The sequence below is a fragment of the Macadamia integrifolia genome, unplaced genomic scaffold, assembly GCF_013358625.1.
Source record: "Macadamia integrifolia cultivar HAES 741 unplaced genomic scaffold, SCU_Mint_v3 scaffold368, whole genome shotgun sequence".
NCBI lineage: Eukaryota > Viridiplantae > Streptophyta > Magnoliopsida > Proteales > Proteaceae > Macadamia > Macadamia integrifolia.
Genome location: NW_024869721.1, coordinates 414,876 through 439,331, shown reverse-complemented (window position 1 = coordinate 439,331; position 24,456 = coordinate 414,876). Strand labels below are relative to the sequence as shown.

Below are 24,456 nucleotides of genomic sequence, written 5' to 3'. Positions count from 1 at the left end.
GAAGAGCAAGAAGCCAAGGAGAGAGAAGGTGTGAGCACCAAACTTGTCAGTACAAGTTTTCAGTCATCCCAGGCAATCGGTTGTGAGATTCTCTAACCCTGGATTTTACATTACATGTATGTATGTATGTTAGGGTTAGTTGTGGATGAATGTATACATGCTAGGTTAGTTGTGGATGAACTGTAAGCATGCTAGCTAGTTGTGGATGCATATGCTAGGCAGAACTTGACTGTAGGGCATTGATATAAGCCAAATTTAATTGTATTATTTATTGTGTGCTTAGTGGGTGCTAAGCACCGGGAGTGGGTGCTCCCGTGTAGTGGGTGCTACACATTGTATCGGCACTACGAGTGCCATCTCAGCTTCGGCTTGAGAAAATTGGGTGTGGGTGCTCCCGACTGTGGGTGCAGTCAAAAGTAGTGTATTGAGTAGGTACGAAGCCTTTACAGGCACTACTCCGGGGATGTAGGCAAATTGCCGAACCTCGTAAAAACCCTGTGTTGTGGGTGCTTGTTGTTTGCATTTGATATTGAAGTGCGTGGAATGTGGAATGGGTGTGCATACTTGGAAGTGCCTATGAGAGGCTGAGTGTGCATACGACTGTGTGCAAACAGGGACAGGTATATCAGGTTTTTCTTGGCCAGACATCAGACAAGTTTTTTGGGGATCGGAATTGGACTCACTGATTCACCCCCCCTCTCAGTGACTGTCGGTTACAACAAACTTTTCATCTGGGAAAGAGGAAACCCAAGCATTATGGTAGATGGATGTGGATTTATCATCAACAATTTTACTGCGAAGATCATTTAAGAGAACAATCCTACCTTATAGGAGGCTTCTCCAAGCCCAAGAGCAAGAGTTTCTATAGGGGGCATCAAGGAAGGAAGAATTTGGAAAGTAATTCCCTTTGAGGACTCTAACCCATAGGGCATCCTCATTGGACAGCAGATGCCAACATTGGCTAGCCAAAAGAGCTAGATTGAAGCACCTAAAGTCTCTAAACACAAGGCCGCCTAATGATTTACTCCTACACAACTTATCCAAAAGATACCTTTATTTCCTTCTTTGTCATTCTAGCAAATTGTTTCAAAAATTTGTTTAGCCTGGAACAAACAGAGAAAGGCAGTATAAACATTGACATGGGGTAAAGGAGAATGCTAGTGGTCACAGACTTTATGAGGACTTCCTTACCAGCAGCAGGCAAAAGGTTTTCTTTCTAACCTGCTAATTTGGACTGCACTCTCTCAATGACATTGAAGAATAATGACTTTTTGGATTTACCAAATTCAATCAGTAGCCTGAAATATTTCTTGTGAATGGGGACCACAGTAAATCCTAATATTCTTGATACATCCCTAACAACAGATGGGATCGTATTGGGGCTAAAAAGAACATTAGATTTAGACATGTTTAGCTCTTGATCGGACACTTGGCAAAAATCCCTAAGCAAATTAATGATTGTTTGGCCCTCCTGAATACCGATTTTAGAGAACACTAAACAGTCATCGACAAACATAAGATGGAAAATAGAAGGGCTAAATCTACTAGTCTTAATTTTTGATATTTGATGAGAGAGCTCAGTCTAGAGAAAATAGCAAGACAAAGCTTCCTGGCAAAGGATGGCGAGTTGGAATAATGGAGAATAAAGACGCATTGCATTACACATCTCACCCACTTCTTTGCAAAACCAAATCCAAGGAGGGTGAGCTCTAGAAGGATCATTCCACCTTGTCATAGGCTTTACAGAGATCGAGCTTCAAGGCCATGTAACTGGATTTTACACTTTGTTGTTCTCATTTGGTGGAAGATCTCATAGCAACATACGCATTGTCAAAGATAATCCTGGATGAGATAAAGGCACTTTGAGAGGGGCTAATCAAGGCACTGAGCAAGGGCTTAAGCTGATTAACCAAACACTTAGCTATGATTTTGTAAATGATTGTGCACAGGCTAATGGGCCTAAACTGGCTAATGGACTCGGGGGTTTTTTTGTTTTGGAATCAGAATAATGGCGATCCTGATTTCAACCCATTCAAGTTCAACCCTAGTTGAGCTTGTAAACTCACATGTATGATATATAACTATGCTAAAAAGAAAGTTACCTAGTCGTGGCTCCTACGCCCAAATACATGGGCGCATAAAATTGCTGCCCCACCGCCCTAGAGCATTGATGCTCCTTGCACATTCTCATTAGCTCCAATGCTAATGTAGGGGGCTACATGACCAGGTAGTGATCTCTTCCCCATAATTATAAAATGGAAAAGGGTTGGGCACACCGCTCACTCAGGGTAAGCTAGCGGTTAATAGTCACAAAGGAGGAGGAACAGAGCATGGGCGAAGTTTCTTTTTACTAAGAGGGGGACACATGGCTCGTAGCCTACTGGCATGCCTGACCTTTCCCTTGTATATTATATATTTATATAGAATTATGGGAAAAGGTTGGGTATGCCGCCGATATCAAGTATGCTAGCACCCATTGTGTCTATCTCTCTCTTCCCTTTTTCTGAAATGACCTCCATATCTTTCATGAATGATACTCCATCATGTGTTCCTATTAGTGCTATCCACTAGCATACTTGATATCGGCGGCATACCTATCCCTCTCCCTAGAATTATATAGAATGAATTTTTTGTTTTAAACAAAGTTGGTGAAAAAGTTGTAATCTTATTTTTTGTCCTTTTTGGATAACACATTTCTTCTCAATAAGGATAAAATCCTATTCATATATAACAAAGTTCTTAATGAGACCCCTAATAATGAAATTGGCATCGACAAGCCCGTGGAATTTAATTACTTACAAGAGCCGCCAATAAATTGTTAGGGTAACAGATTACTGCCTATTTGTATTGCCTCTACACTAGCACAGCGGCCAATGAGAACGTGCATACACTCTTGTGTTTGGAAAGCAAGAGCCACATGAGTAGGCAATGTTATTTTTTCCAAATTGTAATTAGCACCTTTGCAAATAAAGGAACTATACAAGAGGTATAAATCCCATAATAATTTAAGTAAATTCTCCCATCTTAAATAAAATTCTTTATAAACTAATAGGATTGGAGTTGCACAAACACTTTTCACCCCTTGTCCATAAGTGTCATATTTTATATTTAAAATCTTAAATTATCAAATAATTTATTTTAATATTATTAAAAAAAAATCTTGACAGCCAGATTTTCAGGTTTTCTATCTATTGGGTTGAGTTAGCTATTTGAAGACAATATTCTTGATTAATGCCTATTTTAGAAGACATCATCTTCGAATTCAACAAGTGTATATCTCAAGTTAATTTAGATATTAATTAATAATTACCTTTTTTGTGTAAATTAATAATTACTTGTTCAATGAGTTTCATGCATGTTTTGCGAGGTTGGTCAATCAAGTATCATAGTTTTACTGCACGGTATCGGATCGGGTAGTGATCATCTTAAAAATTGATACAAACCAATGGTATCAGTATGAATTGGTACTAGATCCTTCGTATCAGAAAGAGATACCTTTGATTTTCTTAAAATTGTAGGCATTTTGATATTTTTACCCCTGATCCGTATCATTCCAATATTAAATATGTCCCTGTTGCGAGGTTCTAAAACTTGGTATCGATCTTAGGATTGGTTAAGGCAGAAATCGATTCAAGATCAAATCGTATTGGATAGATTTATCCTTATTTTTTCATAAAGGTTTTCATTGTGTTTTTATCTTTGGCTGTACCCATATATCGGGAGCCCTTTTTTTTTTTTGGTATATGAGAAAGGAAGTAGATTAAATGGAATGGAGGGACTGTGAGGCTGTTACCATGGGTTTAGAGCACAGTAATGAAATGGGTAAATGGGTATCAATTATTCCCCAAACTGTTATGATATTGGAATAGATTGGTATCAGACAAAAATACCTTTGTTTTTCTTTAAAAATGATTTGTTTTTTTTTTTTTTTTTTAAACCTCTGATCTGTATCATTCAATCAATATGATGCGGCCATGTATTGAGTTTGAAGACTTATCAAACTAATACGGATCACCTTTAGAATCATGGTTTTCAGTCGACATGCGGGTGAGATGGAAGATTATCCATACAGAATAGATACACGAAAAAAAAAGTATGGCCCTAACCCCTATCCATACGGTTTTGATATGATTTATTAAGAGCAGATATCGAAATTGTAAAAACAAAAAAATTTTACATATACTTTATCGGCTTGGTATAGTTTTTATTTAATACGATTTTGGTATGGTTTTTTGTTGGATGCTTTTGTCCCTTTTTTTTTCTCTTACAAGATCTATCACATATGTACTAGTAATTTAGTATTATATCAACTGATATGATTTCAATAGTTGGATATATACCAAATGGAGAAAGGTAGGTTGCGCTTGGTAGTTATCCAGTCGTTCTATGGGAATAAAATAAAAAAAAATAGAATAAAGCATTTGGTGTTTTTCAGTTCTTTTAGAGCGGAAAAAAAAAAAAAAACTAGAAATGCAAATGATGAAAGGACAAATCTTTATTCCGTCATTCCGGTTTCGTTTTCAAAAAAAAAAAAAAAAATTGAAATAGATTCACCAAACACCATTTTTTTTAATGGCATTTTGACACAAAAATTGAAAATTCTATTTTTGACACGAAACATCGTTTCTGAAATTGAATGACTATCAAATGCAGCCATACTATTTTGCCATAATGAAATCATACAAATTCTCCTTCGATATGATTTTGGAATGATTTTGAAATTGAATCGGTTTTACTTTGGTTTGGATTAATTTTTTTATCAGGTTGACTTAGCAAGCTTTTTATTGGGCCACGCTCAAGCTGCTATTGGATGATTTTTCATAAACATGCATTAAAAAGAAAAATTAAAATTAGTCTTTTTAATTAAAACAAAGCATTGTGATGGTCCCTCATTAAATAGTTTGTCTTAATTATGCGTTAGGTTAACAACCGACACTTATTATGATTAGCTATAACCCGCAAATCTTTTTGCATGGATCCTTGTACTCATCCATGCTTGGTATCCCCATGTAACCAATCCCATTAAATTGGGATAAGATTTTGGTTGTTGTTGTTTGGTCTAGGTTTTATAATGACAAGCGTTTAGTTCGATTTGATTTTGAATGAACTGGCCGTTTAAATCAATTCAACAATGAAATTGACACCCCTACTTGAAGAGGTGCCCAAATGATCAAAGGAGAAGAGAGAATCTCATGACGATAAAGAGTGTTGAACCCATGATGAAATTTTTCATAAATACATTACTTCACACGATTGTATAACTACTTTCAAAATCTATGAAATTAATTTTTTATCATATAATTTTATTTTTATATTAAATTTGATTAATAAATCAACACTGGAATTTTTTTTTTAATATAACACCTAACTAACTCTAAAATATAGTAAAATAAAATATCTCTAACATTATTTAAATAACTTTTTTTCTTAATTTCATAATAAAAAAAAATTAGTTTACATAGTCATAACACCAGTGGAGAGGGAATTTTTCCTCCCTCTTTGGTCAAAGAAACTCTCTTGATAAAAATATCTCGTCTAAAATGGACAAGGGAGGGTTTTCTATAATGACAATGTGAGAAGGAATTTGTGCAATACACCAATGAAGGACAGTCCTGGTTCACACCTCTGCCCCCTCCGTTTGAGTAGAATAGAGTATTGGGCTTTTCCGCCTTGAGCTTGTCCTCACTTCCCCTTGTCGCTGCTAGTGTCTTCTGTCTCAGATGTCGAATGTTAATCATCTAGCCCTCCCACCGCCTCCTCGTATCCCACATCCTCCTGACCCTCCTCTAGAGGAGGATGATGAAGCTATTACCCTTGATGAGGAATCAGAAAGCCCTATTGCAGGTAGGAACGACCTGACCCTCTTTGGATAGGTTTTAGACGGACGACCATACTGTCAGAATCAATAATCAATAATCTAGGCCAATTGTCCCTTCTAACCCCCCTCTTGTCACTCCCAATTCTATCCATGGAGATCAACCGATCTTTCCCCATCATGATCTTCCTACCCAACAACTTATCTCCCACCTTTTCCAACGGTCTGATACATCTGCCACACTCTTATCCCTTTTACCGGTCTTATCCAACTTCCACATATCACAACCGACCCAAGTATCAGGAATACACACCAACTTACCAGAAATTACCTTCTCACCCCTGAACCAAATCACTTCTATGGATACTGAGGCTCTGTACTGTAACGTTCTAAAAAATGGATTCTGATGTTTTTTTATTTTTTTGAAACAAAAATGAGGTAAAACCTGTATGGGAAGCCCGGTTCAATTTCTTGTTTTTTTTAAATGAACCTGGCACTTATGAGACTTTGGAATCCTTTTTTTGGAGCATGAAATACTTGATTTTCACTTTCAGAATTGATTTTGAGCAAAAGGCGCCGAAACATATGTAGCACTTAAGTTACGAAGGGTAAATGGGAAAATTACCCTCAAAACATAACAAAAGGTATGTTTCAAGGATATTGTAAACCCTAACCCCACTTTGCACTTGGAGAACATCTAGAGAAGAGAATAAGAGAGAAGCAGAGCTGAAACGAAGAGCAGAGTTGTCACCATCTTCGATCTGCCATCCGTCCGCGAGGTGGGATGCGTTCGCTCTCTCTCTCTCTCTCTCTCTCTCTCCTCTCTCTTTCTCTTTCTCGTTCTCTTTCTCTTTCTCTTTCTCTCACTCTCGTTCCCTTTCTTTCTTGATCTCTTCTCTCTCTGCCCCCCTGAATTTGTTCTTGTTCTACGATTTAGCAGGTTGAGGGTTTTGGACTCCTCTGTGCACGAAGACGCACAAGATCTACGAGGTTTCTTCTATCACTTCAGTAGGGTTTGAACTTTGCTCAAAGGTACGCCCCCTTTCCCTTCTCTAATCTCAGTTCATCCTTTTCTTGTGAGGCTCAGAGTTATTAGGCTATTGCCGAATCTAGAGGCTGGTTTGGTGTGTTTAATCATCTCAAGATTTACTGGTTTATTTTTATTCTGTTTTGTCTTATACAATACATCTCGGACTTTGGAGCTAACAAAATCCATGACAAGAATATCTTCTTTCCACTTAGTTAATCTATTAGAGTGAGCCAGCATTTTTCTTACTAGAAATTCAGTACCTCCTCACTCTTCTTATTATTGTCCTATAAACTTTGCAACTCTTTTTTGTATCATCTGCTCCTGTTGGGTGGGAAGAGTTTCTATTTATGGTGTCTCCCCCATTCTAGGACTTAATTGTGATGCTTGAAGTAGACTTAGCAAGATAGTTCACTGATGTTGTATGCAAAAGTTTATATGCATATGTTCTTGAAGTTATGATGACTTTTTTTACCATTTCCCTTTTCAAGCCCATCAACTTATTGGTCCCTACCTTCTCCATGTTGCAAGTGGTACTGTAATGCTGTTGTTGACATTTCCTTCGGGCTACCAACATAACCTTCTATATATCCAAATCTATTATTTTGTCATTTGTCATCTTGTTTGTAAGTTTTATCATATTCCCAATTCATCCAGTGCTTTTGGATTTTCAAATATGGAATAAATTTTGGAGTATGAAACTTCTACAGCTCAACTATTTATGTTCCAAACGACTTGGCTTGGTTGCACAAGATTTTCTTTATGATAATAAAATCCCCCACCTGGGGGTTGAGGGTTTGGTTGTCAACAAAATGTTGGGATCTTTTCTATTCTCTTCTGCATTTTGTCACTTGTGGTGCAGCATGACAACTCGTATATTCACAGAGTGAAAATTGTATGGTGATCAAGACCTTTGTAATCATTATCTGCTCCACCATCTGTTAAATTTGTTGCTCATTGTTTCTTTTCCCATATGAGAATTGACTCTCCCAATTGGTTTCCTTTTTTATATATAAGAATGACACCCCCTTGGTGGGTGGGGAATTTATTTGCTCTCATGGCAAGTTTTGACTTCCTATTTATTTGCTCCCCTGCAGTTTTTACTGCTCAAGCTCTCTCTGTATGGTTTCTTCACTTCTATGTGATTTTTAGGCAAAAAGGATATGAACTAATAAGCCATTGTGTGTATGTGTGTGTGTGTGTGTGTTTGTGTTTTTTTTTTTTTTTTTTTTTTAAAATTTTAAGGGCAGATTGTTGATTATAAGAGGGCTTACTGTAGTAGGTATTTGTATGACATCTTGAAAAAAATATCATAATTATTATTGACATTAAGGACGTTCATCTGCATGTTGGATTGTCAAACATCTCATATTGACATGTGCCTCCATATATTTTGGTTCCGTTTCATTTGAACTCCATTGGATGTGCTTTGGAATTTGGGTTTTCTTTTTGTAGTAAGAGCAGCTGTGATTGGTGATCTGGTTTGGATGGTGGTCATTGTTAGATTAATGGTGTTCATTATTTGAAGATAGTTGATAGGTCTTGAGAATGTCTCAGATTGCAGTCTTAAATAGTTAAAATTAAAGAGATGAAGAAGGGTTTTAAATTCACCTAGCCAATCAAAGCTAACTCTTTAAATCCATTAATGTTCAGATTTTTATCAATTATAGCGAGTACATATGTATTCTAGTAAAGATGCAATAAATTTTTGTAATACCTAATGGCCATTTGTTGGATACTTATGGTGGTCTACAAGATATATTTTTAGTTACACATAATAGCCATTTGTTGCTACTATATATGCCTAAAAATTTCATGTTCCTGCTAGTTTTCTTGTGAATGCCACTGGTTCATTTTAGTACAGCCCAATATGTATTCAAAACCTCATTTGAAGGGCTTTGAAAGCCCTGTGTGAGTAAGGTCATAGGAGTTTCATAAATTAAGGGTTAGGGTGCCTTGGTGAAAATCAGTATTTTCAATTTGGATTTTAAACTCATGTTCTTTTTTTTTTTTTTTGGTAAAATAGTGAGAAAATGTCAACTTTAAAACAAGCAGTTAATGAGACTGCAAAATGGAGCCAAGCAAATGTAGACACCCTTATTGTTCTGATGGTAGAGGAAGTTAAGAAAGGAAATAGGACTACTTCGACTTTTAATAAAGCTGGTTGGAACAACATTGCCAATAACTTCAAAGAAAAAACTGGGGTCAACTATGCCATTGTACAGTTGAAGAACAAAGTGAACAAACTGAGGCAGGATTATAGTCAGTTTAAGAAGCTATTGGAGACAACTGGTTTTGGTTGGGATACTGCTTCAAGAACTTGTACTGTTGATGATGAATCCATCTGGGAATCGCATATTAAGGTATGTTTAATTTGTATTTAATTTGAGTATTTTGAAATTCCAGGATATATCAATTCAAGTATTTGATTATGAGTATTTTTTATTTATTACGATAACCCTACTTGGGCACGATTTAAGAAGCACAGACTACCACAATGGCCAGAACTATGTATGGTATTTGGTGATACATATGCAGACAGAGAAGGAAGTGGGACTCAAACAACCGTGTTGGAAACTATGGGGGCCGATGATGCTAGGAATATGATTGAGTCTTGTGATGAGTCAAGTTCCGCTGATGAAGTTACTCCATTAGGTGACACTCAAACTGAAGCAGTGGAAAAAAGGCCAGCTACTAAGCATAGGCATGATAGGACTCCAAATGTGAAAAGGAGGAGGAACAAGTCTAATGATTGGTCAATGGCATGCAAGGCAATTCAAGATATGAGTAAATCAAGGGTAGAACGAGATGCGAGCATGTCCACTGCTTCAACCCAAAATGCAGAACAGATGTACGGGATTACTAAGGCCATGGAGGTGCTTGAGTCAGGATATGAGTTAGATGAAACACTATACAAGAAAGCACTTTTGAAGTTAATGGCTAACACGCAATGGAGAGAAGTATTAATTTCCTGCCCTCCTCATCGGAAGTCAATACTTCTTCGTACCCTTCAGTAGTTTGTTTCTTGAAAAGTTCTTTTAATTAGATAGATTGATAACTCTACTTGGATTGTGCATTGACACTACTTTTAACTTTGATGGTTTGCTATGTTTTCCTTCACTTTTTAAGATGTTATGGATGACTGTGTCTTGACTTTTTTTTATAACTGTAATATTTGATGTCCTGAATATTTGTTCATTGTACCTTGACACTACTTTTAACTTTGATGGTTTGCTATGTTTTCCTTCATTTTTTTAAGATGTCTTGAATGATTGTGTCTTGACTTATTTTTCTAACTGTAGTATTTGATGTCTTGGATATTTGTTCAAAATTATGGTTTGATGTTTTTGCATATTTCTAATTTTATATTATAGGAATGGATCAAAGAATGATCGCATCTAGGGAACACATTGAACAAATGGAAAGGGATGACACTGATGCAGAAATCATGATGTGTATGATGTTGTTGATGAAAACACGTGATTCATTATACACTGGAGAGCCCATACGAGATAGTAAATTGACAGGACGAGAGCGAGTGAGTGAGGTTCTAAACGGACATGTAGACAGATGCTATGAACAGTATAAAATGGAGCGCCATGTCTTCCTCAACCTTGAAGCATTAATGCGACAACGTGGTTGGTTGGAAGATAGTCGATATTTAAGAGTGGATGAGCAGTTGGCAATGTTTATATCTATCGTTGGTCACAATGATAGGTATAGAGACATAGCAGAACACTTTCAGCGTTCTCTTAACACTATAGGTGAACACTTTAAGAAACTATTATGTGCTTTCATACTACAGGGACAAGAGAATATCAAACCTCCAAACTTTAGTCGTTGCCCTAAACATATTCTTGAAAAACCAAAGCTCTATCCTTTCTTCAAGGTATGTTGCTTATAATTAAAACAATGATTATGTTGTTTTGTGGTTATACATGGTTTGATTTGATGAATATCCATGTATTGGTACTAGGACTGCATTGGCGCGATTGATGGCACTCATGTTAGTGCTTTTGTACCTCTACACAAACAAATACCGTACAGAGGAAGGAAAGGAGATACGACTTGGAATGTTATGTGTGCATGTGACCTTGACATGAAATTCACTTTTGTGTACGCTGGTTGGAAGGGTTCTGCAAATGATTGTCGAGTATTCAATGAGACATTGAATAACCCTAAATTTGAATTTCCTCATCCTAGTACATTCTAAATCTTAACCTCACCAGTTGATTATGCTCTATTTTATATATTGTGTTGATTCATTACTTTTCACTTTACGTGCTAGGTAAATATTATGTGGTTGATTCTGGTTATCCATCTACTACTGGGTTCTTGACGTCGTTCAAAGGACAAAGATACCATCTAAATGATTATAGGAATAGACATCCAAGGACAGTAGTAGAGCTATTTAATAATAGACACTCTTCTGTTAGGAATGTCATAGAGCGCAGTTTTGGTTCTTTGAAGAAGCGCTTCCCAATTCTCAGCAAAATGCCATGTTTTCCACTGAACACCCAAACATGCATCGTCATTGCTTGTTGTGCACTTCACAACTTCATTCGGGAGGAAGAAATTGCAGACAAGAATTTTGAGGAGTTTGGTGAAAATTGGTGGAATCAGGAGCATGAAGAAATTCAAGATCATGTACCACCGGCTCACATTAGTATAAGCTTAGCAAAAAGAAGAAGACAGATGGATGATCTTAGGAAAAAGATTGCAAATGAGTTAGCTGTTAAAGCCGGAATGGCTTAAATTACATGATTACATTTTGATGATTGGGTTTAAACTTTGAAGTAGTTGGACATGTTTTGCAGTTAAGAATTAATTTGGAAGACCTAATTTATGCCCTTAAGTTCATAATTAGATACTTTAAGAATTATGTCAATACTTGAATTTATTCTTGTTCATACTTTTATGTTATTATGATAGATCATATTTTTGTTGAAATATTTTATATTTCATATGGCAAGGAAACATGGCCAAATATTTCATATTTGAAGTGAACACTATGTTGTTGATATGGAGATATTCTTATTTGTCTCATTCGACTTAAGCTATTTGGGTAATAATGGTTTTCATAACTTAGAATTCATTAAAAAACCATTGACTATCCTTAGATTTAATTTAAAAATCACAACTTTGACACCCATGGTGAAGATAGCACTTTATGTAAATATTGGTTTCTAACAGTTCTGTTAAGTACGAACCATACATGTTTCTGTTTCTTTCAGATTATAAAATCATTTTTTTTGGCGATTACCATACAACATTTAAGATGCAGAATCACTCCAAAAAAATAGAAATGCAAAAAAGTGTGCTAGACCCAAAATCATGTTAAAAAAACAGAATCGTTACAGTACAGAGCCTAAGTTTCTAATATGTTTCCTTTTTATTAGCTTAAAATAAATATGGTTGAGTTGAGTGCAAATAAATATATTTAGGAAGCGAGTCCAAACTTTTAATGATTGGCTTCCTATTATATGCCAATAAGTAAAATGTCAAGAACATACAAAAGACCGATATAGCTCAATTCCAGTCCCATAAATATTGAACTGTGATGCATTTACCTAACGCCCATTTTTGCAACTTCACCAAAATCCCACAATTCACTATCTAAAACAAAAAGAATTTTATCGGTTCGAAAAAATGATGTAGTTTTCTTCTAACAAAAAGGGAGTAAGATAAATGGCAGAAGAGTAATTGACACAAACTCAAGTAGGATCAAAATGGTGGAAATCTCTGTTGAACTAAGGAGGAAATGAGAAGAACAACTGAATCCATCTTACATTTAGATCTTAGAACCATATATGCCAATATTTTCTTTTGATATACTTTGGACAGAACTTTCTGCCTTCCCTTATATAAAAATGGAAAAAATATATATTATTAACAAGTCGAGGAATAAACCATCCACACAGTTATGTATGGTTGACAACTCACAAATCCAATTCACAATCTGATTCTTTAACATGATAATTTTATTTTATTGTAACTAACAGGCATCCATCAATACTAGTACCAACTATGAAGAACTTGTAGCACCACTCTCAAACCAAAACTGTGGGCACTAACACCAAGTTGGAATATAAGAGTTGCAAAAGTACAAGAGAGGTAGAGAGAAGATGAAAGTAGGAGGTAGATTTCTCTCCCCCTATATTGATGATAATGTGTTGTGTGAGAGAATAGATTTCTCTCCCCCTATATTGATGCACTCAGCCTCATACAGGAAATTGTTTATCTACGCTCCATGCTAACATAAGATAGCCAAGGGTAGTTATAAGGCATAAAAGTAGATGCACATACAGCATAATAACCGAATGCCCAAAGTACACTTAGAACGTGCTCTCTAACAGACCCATGATTGGTTGGTCTCTTACTGCCATCTGTTCAATCCCTCTCACTAGGATTATTGATTTCATAACTGAAAAGGTGTAGATAGTCAAGTTACCCTCTTTTAAGTACTTCTTTCCTTGTTTTATTCTTTTTATCCATTATTTTATTAATTGAGTTCCATTTGTGCCCCCTCCTATATTCTTTTATTCTCCTTTGTCCTCAGTATCAAAACCCCTTCAAGTCTATCCCCAATTAATAAATCCCGATACCCTATGTGTCCTTTCTCCTTTGATTTACCATGTACCACCTTGAATATTGAGTTTAATTGCAGTTTTTCAATTCCTTCATTATAATTGTGTTTCGCCAGAACCAGAGTAAAACCCCCACGCCAATCCTGAATCCCATCTACAACAGCATGAGGTAATGAAAGTCTATTCACACTTTCATTTAGAGCAAGTTCGTGCTCGGTGTGGACGGCAACCGTGGCACAGGAGGCTATTCGTTCATTTTCCTGAAATGGAAGAAATCTATTCCCAGATTGCAGACAACATTCTTTCAAACGATCTAGAACCTGCCGACACTAACACAAATGCCACAACCCTTCAGTCATTTTACGACCCATAGAACCCAATTAAGAGTTTTGGACCCTAGATGACATCAATTTGGGGGTGCAATTTTTTAAAATTGGTATTGCATAGAGTGATTGTTGTTATTGATGTTACTGGAGAAAATTTACCTAGATTTGTTTAAATATGGCCGATCCAGTATTTTCTTTGTTATCATGCAATGAATTGAGTCTCTTAGAATAGTCTTTTTATTTTATTCCCTTCATTGTACTAAGACATCTACTCTTAGAACCTTCATTGTAAAGACATCTACTCTTAGAAGAATTCCTACTTAAAAGTACATTACTTGCTAACTAAATATTATTAATAAAGATAGTACACAAAGTGAATCTATCGTGGCTCAGAAATTGCTCCCTCTGTCTCTCTTCCTCTCTTCTCTCTTCTATTTGCAGCTACTGGTTTCAGATCCTGATTTGTTTCAATAACATTCTGAAATGAAAGTGTGAGGACTACTGTGATAATATATCCATCCTATATGAATTAAATGTGAAAGAGACACCTCAAAATTTTCAAGACAACATCTAAGCATAAGAAAGGATTAGCAGTGCAAACAAAAAGTATCAAAACTATAAGTTCTAGCAGCTAGAACCACTAAGTGAATTTGTGGGTTCTTACGGAACTGCAAGGGATAAAATGGTAGAAGCAAAGTACATTTTTCAAACTGTAACTTTTGAGGCAAACCTTCTTAAGCCTAAAGAGATTAGCCAAAGAGAACTACATACCACGGTACTTTCATTATATGACCCATGAGGTCAAACCGGAATCCATCATCCTGTTAAGATAGAATTCATCAAACAAACTATAGATGTCACATTATGAGTACAAAAAGGCGTGGAATTGCAAGCATCTAACAAAGGCATTACAAGAAAACAAACTTGTAGGGAATATGCAACTATCTGGTCCAATGATCCTCTCCTAAGACTATTTCGATACAAGAAATTAGGAAAAAAAATTTCTAAACTAGGGTTTATCAATTTTCACTTCCCCCATGGTCATTAACAAAATTAATTAAAGAAGTGAAATAATCGACTAAGAAATGTCAGTAAATAACTAATATTTCTTCATTTGATATCCAGCTACGTAGGTATCAGCAAAATACCATTGTCATCTCTGAAACACAAGGCGTTGGCCGGGGACCTAGGCGTCACCTTGGTCGCCTAGATGTGCATAGTTCATACCACGTAGATTCTAGTATCTTATTGTTTTAAACACTAAGAGAGGGAATAACAACAAAGGGAGGGGAAAAAATCCTTGGTTCCGCCAAGGCGACCAAGGTAGGTTCCTTTTTACACAAAAAATAAGGCCAGATCAGCAGTAGTAACTCAAGTTAATGGAAAAATTCACAATCAACAGGCAGTTAAAGAATATTTAATGGAAAAGCTACAGATACAAACTGCAAAACAAGTAGATAGATATCATGGACCTAACAGGTTCAAAAATCTAGCACAAGAACTCACACCAGAAAAAGGAAAGACTATCTTACCAGCAAAGAGAATATTACAAAAAATAAATCAAGAATGACCCACATTCTAGACCACATTATGCAGCAAATTTTAAGATCTGGATGGTAAGACTTTGCATTTACACTAAACCATACACAATCCAATATGATCAACTGAAGCACTACAGCCATGGTAGCTTATAACTACAGAAAATTAGATTTCAGATTTTAGCTTAAGGAAAAGATATTAATGTGGGAATTAGAAGGACTGAAATTTTTGTATAAAACCAAGGGAATTGCATTTGTTCATTCTGGTTTTAAACAGAATTCAGATTCATGCTGAAATCTGAAAATAGCAATAGGTCGGGACAATTACTATTAAGTATTAAGATCAACTTTTAGATCTGTGATATGACTGAAGAGGAATGAATTCTTAATGGAAGAATGTGGTTCGATTGGATACACTAGCACAAGAAATTTTCATGAAATTTTTAGAAGTGGCAATATGCTTGGACATGGCAAAAATCACAAAGTAAATGGGCTAATTATGGGGAAAATATAATAGGAATAGTTCTAGGAAATTTTCTACCATTCTAGTAGTTCAAGAAATATAGGGATGAATAATACTAAAAATGAAACAGAATCTTAATATCAGTAAAGAAGATATGTTGAGATAAGAGAGGAAAGAAAAATACTAGATAAGCAAGGAGGAGAAAAAATTACCTATGTTTCCATACAAGATGTTTACTTACATCACCAGATTGATTCTGTTGATTTCTTTCCTCTCCTCTACAGTTGGGAGAATGGTCCCATATCGGTTACCCTTGAGACCTTTTGTCCCCTCATATACCTGTGAGTCACTCCACCCAATCACTCAAGTTTTGAGAAATACATGATGAGAAAATGATTCAATAAACAGATAATATAACAAGACAGTATAAAACTTTATGTCAGCTGCAAAGTCAGATAATCCTCAATTGGGATTGGGACCAAGTATACAGTGCTATAAAACCTAATGCTACCATAGAATATTCACAATGTGAATTGTAAGCGATATATTAATGTCTCAAATCATCTATGCATCTCCCAATTTTCTTCGAACCATTCAAACATTTCCATTGCCATAGTTACTACTACTACCATATGTTCTCAACCCCAAGGGGGTAGCCGAGTTGGCAAGGGACCTTCGCCTCAGGAAGTGTGTGGTTTTGAGTTTTGACTCTTCTTGCCTCCTTGGGGCCATTCACATGGGGATGTTTAGTGCTCTTCACTGCTTTCAGTGAAAGTTGAATGGTTCTCAATCAACCTCAGTATGACCCGATCCATGCGGTTGTGAGGTTAGTATGGCCCTGTGGGACTAGTCAGGCCAAAGGTCTTGATAACTAACCTTAGCAAAAAAATAAATAAAGATACCATCATATGTTCGTGTATTCCTTCGCATCTACTTCGGCCATGGTTAAAAGGATCACTTAAAGGACCTTGACACAAATAAGACAAAAGTTGTATTGATGGGCATTATTTCATACTGAAACATTTCATGTCAAAGCACATTAGTTCTTCTGCAAATAGAACCAATAACACGTTGCTATCTAAGTATCCCATTACATGTTACCATATCAGCTTTTATACTTGCCAGCAAGGAGGAAAAAAAAAAATTAGATTTTGTATACACTTGCACAAATACAAAAGAAACACACTACACAGGCTCTTCCACTCCCCTCCCTCAATAATTAAACCACATTACAAAACTCTAATTCCTAGTCCAACACAATCAGCAAAGAACCAAGATATAAGGCTAATGGTAGAAATCCAGAAGCTTGAAGCCCAACCTAATGAATTTGTAACATTTTAAGGGAACAAAATAAAACAAAGACCAGCAACAATTAGCAATTACAACCACCAAAATTGGAGGCTACTACAAAAGCACCCACAACCTAAACAAACAGGTAGCGGCTTCCACTACATGAAATTCCAATTGAAACAGAAAAAAGAAACGCCCCACCCCCTTAAAACCCCATGAAAGTAGTCAAAATTTAATAAAGCAAGAACAATTTGAAAAACCATAATTCATACTTAACAACTCATTCTTGAAGACAAGTACCCTCTTTTCTCTCCAAAGTCTACCGTAGATAGCCAAGAGTAATAAACTTACAAGGTCATCCACAAGAGCTGAATGTCGTAGATGTCCCACCCACTAATAAGATCTATCAGCTTTCTTCGAATCCTCAGGAATCACCACAAAAGGCAAAGATGGATGACCATAACCCAAGGATTATAACTAATTCATCAGTACAAGAACATAAAATGGGTAACCACTTTTCAATATTAAAATTGTTTTCAATTTAATCAACCTTCTATGAATTCAACCAAAATTTGTTTTATAACCCACATGTCACATCAGCTGATGTGTCAAGCTGAACAAAACAAAAACATTTACCTACACGAATACGTTAACCTCACAGATTCTGAGTATCAGTCAAATCACATCTAAAAAAATAATTTTTCCCCTTTTAATTCCCCTTATTTTATGGGTTTCTCAATAGCCACAATTCCATGTAATGTATTTAGACAGGACAGTTAGTGACCTGCAAGGTCGTTTCAGTAAGGTTAACAAAACTGTAAAGCTACTCCCAAGTATGGTTCCAAAACTCGGATTGGATAGGTCAATATTGGCTAGATCAGATCAATTTTGTCCTTGACTGATCCCTGATCCTGAGTCTTGACCAATTGGATCCTAATATACAGGTACTGCCCACAGTAAAATGTAATAAAATTTATTTAAAATCACTGGTAAATATGTCCAATACTCCAATCCTAGCCTGATTGGTATCAATGTTGATCGATCTCGAGACTGTTCCGAGATTTAGAAACTTGTACCTAGGACAGCTCAACAAACAATTCACCCAAAAAAAAAGAGTGAGATTGTTATGTTAAAGTATAATGATATTATATAATAAATGTAAGACTCCACCACTTCTTAATGCAAGGAAAATGGAACCTGTGAAAATGCTACAATACTGGTTGCCAAATTATTTATCCTCCATCTATCGTCCACATAAATTTTCATTGGCATTTGCATAAATCAACAAGGTTGATTAGAATCTTATTTGGTTAGAACTCCATACAAGACAAACATATAAGTATAGCTAGATATGCTGTTAAAGGTGTCAGAAGGCTGTCGTGAGAGGAGAAGGAAGGAGGAGTCTTCCTAGGACTGATGTCCTACTTGTAATAGACTAATTAAACTACTAAGTTTTATTATCATGAGCTGACATGTAATTAACCTAGAAAAATTAGAGACCTATTTTATATTGGAAGAATTATAGGCAGTTCGTGTTTCCATAGTATTTTAAATGAACAATAAAGACAAAGATATCCAAATGAGAAATGCACATAAAAAAAAACAAGAAAAAAACATTACAAGAAAAAAAAAAAACATTAAAAAAATAGCAACCCAGTGCAATAGGCTCCCGCTATTGTGATAAATTTCAAGGACAAAATGATAACAAACAAGATAATTATAAGAACAAGGGAAAATAACATCATTAAAGATATACATGAAACTTCAAGATCAACATTGTCACTATTACAAAGGTTTTCATTTCCATGAGTTTGCATCAGGCAATGATCATTAATGAAATTAGGTCACATATGTTGAGATCAACCAAAAAATTATATTCACTCGTTTCATTCATGTAAAGAAGATTTAACTGCATCATTATACAAATTATATTTTATAAGGGACCAAGTATGCGCAATAATAAAAGGACACCGGGAATATCTAATGTAATACTATTATGCTTTACCTCTTCACCACTATGGCTGGTTAAGACACAGTCTCTCAAGTTCACAGGCATCCCAACCTGATTTGAAGAGGAGGGCAAGAAATAATACACACACATGCACACACAACACAGAATTAGAAATAAGAAAATGAACACATAATATATCCAAATTCCATAAATTTTAGTGTAAATATATAATACGCATTGTTAACATGAGAATACTGAGATTGATTAGTGCTGAGTCTAAGGATGTGATAGAATCAGAAATAAGTGTAGTCAAGGAAATTTAATCATTATAAGTGATGAAAAGGGAAAGTGAGAGATGGTTCAGCCATGTGCAAATAAGACCAATGAGTGCAACAGCAAGAGGTGGCATGGTAAAAGTTGGAGGAGTTAGTAGGCACCCAAAATGTCTTGGATTGAAGTGGTGATAAAGACAAATGATAATGAGTAACCAGAATATTAACCTAATCAAGGTTGAATGGTGAATTTTTGCTGCCAACCCCCATGTAGAAGAGATAAGCTCAGTTGAGTTCAGTTAGCACATGATCCCAAATAAATGGACAAAAAACCTTAATAAAAACTGTAATGAAACACATTTGAATTACTACATTACGAGGGAACTCCTCATAATCTCAGGGCCAGGCCGTCCAAAAAAAATAAATAAATAAGGGAAAACCCTGAGAAATGCTTACATATATTACAGTCAACAATATATAACAAAAATACAGAAAAAAATATTGAGCCAAGAGTGCATGTTCATCGATAAACAAGAACATAAGAATATTCACCCATCTAGTGGATTTTAAGAACACCTCAGAAGATTAAAGATCAATAAACTGTGTTCTTGGGCTTATCAAAGGCTGAACTGAGGTGAAGAACTAACCAACAACCATATCCCCACCAAAAAGAAGAAATAAAAAAAAGAAGGAAAATAAGAAAAGAAATTAAAATGGAGGTCCAGATAAGTGTCACTTGAAGCATTAAAATTTCAAAAGTTACCAGTTATCTTGTAGGAAACAACTATCAGAAACCAAACACAACGGAATCCAAGAAACGTAGAAAATATCTTAGTTCGTAAATAATGGAACATATCCTTCAAATCCCCAACAGTACCAGTGAGTACCTTTAAACCATTATTTTAGCTATATATATGCCTATAATGGCAATTGTGCCCCAACATTTCTAACTTGCCTGTTTCTCTTTAATGGCTGTGAAGATTTCAACATTGGATTGGCATAAGGTTGAATCATCATTGCTTTTCAAAGTTGCATCCACCAAAAAAAGCTCAATGACAACTTAAAACCCAACGGAACTACGTAGTTTCTACAGGTCAGTCTGAGGCTTTTAGTCTTTACCCATTTTAGACCATCTCAAACTGGGATTAATAAGGATAAAAATGAAAAGACACCATATCAAAAGGACTTGATGGAGCTGAAGTTACTGATCCTCACCCCTAATAGAACAGCATCAGTGTACCCAGATGTTACTAAGTTAAAATTCAAAACTGAGTTTCATACCCTACAGCCATGGTTGCTAGAGCAACTGTGGCAAACCAGGATCTGTAACCAGTAACTGCAGTAGAAGAGAGATGAAAGAGAAAGAAAAAGAAGAGGGAGAGACTGTTAAGAGAGTAGCAGAATCAATACTCTTACAATCCCCCATATTGTGGTAGACATAAAATTGTACCCCCATAGTATACAGGGTCTATTCTTTAACAGCAACAAAGCAACTTCGTTTAAATATGAAGCCACATTTAATTGTTCTCCAGGGCATCAACTTTTCAACTGAAACATGTGAATTGATGCATTTGATAAGAGGTCCATCATAAAATTCCCTTGGTCCCTACCAATTCAACCATAATGATTATTGCAAGGTCTCTAATAAAAATTGTGAGAAAATTGCATGTCCTGCATTATATCAGCACAAAATTATATATAAGAAGATGCACTTGGATGTGATCCTTCGATACTGTAAGCATATGGTCCATGGCAGCTTTGGAACCCTGGACATGTTATACAAGAAGCACAAGCTATAAATTTACGTCCACAATGGACCTAATTTCTTAAATCTTGCAGACCAACAAGATCATGACGGGAAAAAAGAAACTAATGTACATTCCAGGAACATACTAAATTTAAAAGTTTAAAACTAACAACCACTTTCAAACAACAAATCTTTTTTTAAGTCCATCCGAAATAGTTTTCACCCTTATAACAATGATTAGGTGAGGTTACTATCCAGTTAGATTCAATTGACCATGTATAGTGACATCAAGGTTAGTGATTACCCTAGTCGAAACTGAAATGTACTGTAAAATTACAAAAAATTCAGTGGAGATATGGTACATTTCAGTCAAAAAATTAAATTAACCATTTAAGCAGTCAAACATTTGATTCAACTGGCCATGTATAGTGACATCAATTTTAGCAAGACTATTTAAGCATGATTTTAGGAGGCTTCTAGTGTATGTCGTAGCATGATTTTAGGAGGTTGCTAGTGTATGTCATAGCCTACCATGTCTAGACTATTTACCCATAATTTAGCACTACCAGCATGCATTCAATAAAAGAAATTGAAATATGTATTAAGAATGAAGAAGAAGAATAACCATTTAATAGTACACCAATGTCAATACCACATAGATTTCCAAGGAGACTTAAAACCACTAGAAGATTGTTGCCGCCAATGGAACCATTCCTCTGATTGTATCACAGAGATGGCCATGTCACAGTATGCTTGAAGAACCAGCTCCTTGAATTCCCTGCCTTTATCCTACTCCTGCCAATGTGCAACTTTGTTGGCTGCCTTAGCATGTAGTGTCTCTTTCCCGTCTGCTTCTGTCTCCACATCAGCAAGCGTATCCTTATCACTATCATATGCAACCCCCCTGGTGCTGAGTGTCTCTCAAGCACTGCCCCCTCAAACTCCTCCCCAAACTTGACCTCCTTTGCATCCTCCCTTCATGAGGGCATATATGGCCTTTACACCTCACCAAGGACCATAGGAAAGATGTGCAAATCATGCAGATTGAAGACCAATCCTTCCAAATCACCAATGACATAACCATAAATTATTTCCACAGAAAGTACCTTTTTTCCTTTTTAAAATGCCACCAAATCCATAGAAAAAAAAACATGGGCCAGCAGTGAGCACATGCAAACAGAAAACAAATGTAGAAACAGAAACAATAAAAAAGTGACAGAGGTATCAACAAAAAGTTCCAGCAAATTTCTAGAATCATAATTAATAAAAATATTAAAGAGGATGAACGACAAAAACCAGGGGCAAATCCCTCACCCTAGGTTCAAGATTCTTAAAAGTACCTCTGCAACTAACTTGCAGATTTTGAGGATAACTGAGGTCTGAAAATCCTCATGAACCTTCACGCAAAAAAAAAAAATTCCTCATGAACATTGACACTCTAAGTTCTGTTGCTTCCATAAGGTTATGATGATGCCTAAAGCCCATACTTCCTATAACATTGGCTATCAACCTGGTGGTTATTTGTGTTGCTTAACCATACCTGCAGGGAAGAGGGCTCTAGGGGATGCTACAACAGAGAAAGCCAAGAGGCTAGAGGGGTTCTAATTCATATACTACTCTTCCCTTTGTCAAAGCTATAGGTATGTTCAGTTATCACTATAAAATAAATCACAACATCATCTGGATGTTCTCTGTAACACTTTGAAGATCAACATATATAAATTTCCTGCAAAAGTTAAGAGTAAAATGTACCCCCACCCAATTTTTTTATGCAGGGAACCACTCACCCCCTTCTATTTCAAGAACTTCATTCAGTAAAGGTGGTAAAATCATGAAAATAATTTTCTCCTTAACAGCCCTTGCATGCATTTAGAAAAATGGAATTCAAGGGTGAAAAGCTTGCAGTTCAAGGGTGAGAACAGAAATCAAGACCACAAATCAGACAAGCCCTAAATCAAATGTAGATTAGAGAAAGGAGACAGAGCTTCAGATAAAAACCCTAGACAAGCCCTAAATCGTAAGCCTATCCCGAAATCCCCATATTTTAGGGCTTCGCATATTTTAGATATTTGAGTTCAGAGAAGGGTAACTCATACCGTGACAGCAGCGATTGGAATCTTGTAGCAGGCAAATCTTCAGAGGCTAGAGAACTAGGTTAGATTTGAGAAATTCAATAACTCACAAACCTGGCCTTTGACGAGGCTACATCAGAGATGACCTTGAGTTTGAAGATTAGAGGAAACCACCGTCGAAGGGAAGAGATGAGAAGCTTCAGGCGATCCTTGATGGGTTTGAAAATTGAGAGGCTTCATGCGTTAGTTTGGGGCCGTTCGAGAAGGTTCTTCAAGACGCAGCGATGAAGGAGCTCTATGGAAGACGACTTGCCTCTTCCCTTATGCAGACCTTGCGTTGGGCGAGAGATATATAGAGAGTGAGAGATAGTGAAATAGAGAAGGGAAGATACCGGAGCGGCATAGTGAGGGAGAAGAGAAGAGAGCGAGAGAGAATAGCTTCTTTCCTCAATGATTTCTGGGTCGATTTAGAAATGACGATTGACGAGTCATAGTGGGAATGAAGCTAATGCGCAGGGTTTCAAGGGTCTTCTAGCCAGTGAAAAGCGATATAATGTGACATTTACCAATTTGTCCTCGTTATCCGGCCGTTGGGAAACTTGTTCATTTACCAAATACGAAGCCACTTTGTCTTTTCAGAAACTGCAGGGACATCCTTGGTCGTTCCTTCCAAACCCCAAACGTGAACGCTAAAGAACCTACTGGGACCACTAACGACGGTAGAGGTTCAAACTGAGCGGGGTTAGATCTAGTCCAAATTAATAAATCCGAATTTCTTGAGAGTATCATATTTGAAAGCTAGCTTAATATTTTGAAATGTAAGACCTCTCTTAGACAAAATACTCGGATAATGGACCCGCATAAGATTTAAAATAGAACCTTTCATGAAATAATTATTAAATTAAATATTTTTTAACCATCTTAAAAATTATGAAAAAAGATAATTGTTTAGTCTAAAAACCTGGGAAGCTATTAAATTCTCCAAATTAAATGCAAATAATTCGGCCAAATAGAATTTTACCAAATTTTACGAATAATTCGGTCCGAATCCTAATCAAATTAAAAATTCTGAAAATTTTTTAAATTTTATATATATAAAAATCTTTTAGAAAATAGTGTGATTATTATGCATTTACTATCCTGATGTTACTTTTCTTTTTTTTTTTTTTAACAAAAACTGACAAAGTTTATCTTTCCTAACGTAATCTCTCATACTTCTACAAAAATAATAATGATAAAATCTTTCACCCCATTTTGGTTTGACTAAGTCTTACAGTTGTTACTCTCTCTCTAGTTTTTAAGGTGAACATACATGGTGGGTGACGTGGATCTAGCTGAATTTGTGCTCAGTCTCTCATTCTCTGATTC

The 24,456-nt window shown here is 36.0% G+C and overlaps 2 protein-coding genes and 1 long non-coding RNA gene across 23 annotated transcripts; 2 read left to right on the top strand and 1 right to left on the bottom strand.

Annotated features, from left to right (window-relative positions):
• Positions 1–6,498: 6,498 nt before the first annotated feature.
• Positions 6,499–10,059, top strand: LOC122068290. Of its 2 annotated transcripts, XM_042632161.1 has the most exons (4): positions 6,499–6,594; positions 6,756–6,847; positions 8,869–9,205; positions 9,323–10,059. In XM_042632161.1, exons 3-4 carry the CDS (start codon positions 8,876–8,878, stop codon positions 9,857–9,859), a joined length of 867 nt encoding a protein of 288 aa, XP_042488095.1. In that variant the 5' UTR covers positions 6,499–6,594; positions 6,756–6,847; positions 8,869–8,875; the 3' UTR covers positions 9,860–10,059. The 2 variants fall into 2 exon arrangements, with proteins under 2 accessions (XP_042488095.1, XP_042488096.1); XM_042632162.1 differs by lacking the exons at positions 6,499–6,594; positions 6,756–6,847 and having other exon boundaries at positions 8,830–9,205.
• Positions 10,060–10,218: 159 nt separating this feature from the next.
• Positions 10,219–11,055, top strand: LOC122068294. Its single transcript, XM_042632166.1, has 2 exons — positions 10,219–10,731; positions 10,819–11,055. The coding sequence occupies exons 1-2, from the start codon at positions 10,219–10,221 to the stop codon at positions 11,053–11,055; spliced, it is 750 nt and encodes a 249-aa protein (XP_042488100.1).
• Positions 11,056–12,164: 1,109 nt separating this feature from the next.
• Positions 12,165–23,587, bottom strand: LOC122068303. 20 transcript variants are annotated; one of them, XR_006137055.1, is made up of 5 exons: positions 19,052–23,587; positions 15,998–16,095; positions 14,527–14,576; positions 12,632–12,696; positions 12,165–12,454 (listed from the first exon to the last, which is right to left on the bottom strand). It is a non-coding gene; the product is annotated as an uncharacterized LOC122068303 (long non-coding RNA). The 20 variants fall into 20 exon arrangements; XR_006137045.1 differs by having other exon boundaries at positions 12,165–12,458; positions 12,632–12,701; positions 14,527–16,095; XR_006137044.1 differs by having other exon boundaries at positions 12,165–12,458; positions 14,527–16,095.
• Positions 23,588–24,456: the final 869 nt, after the last annotated feature.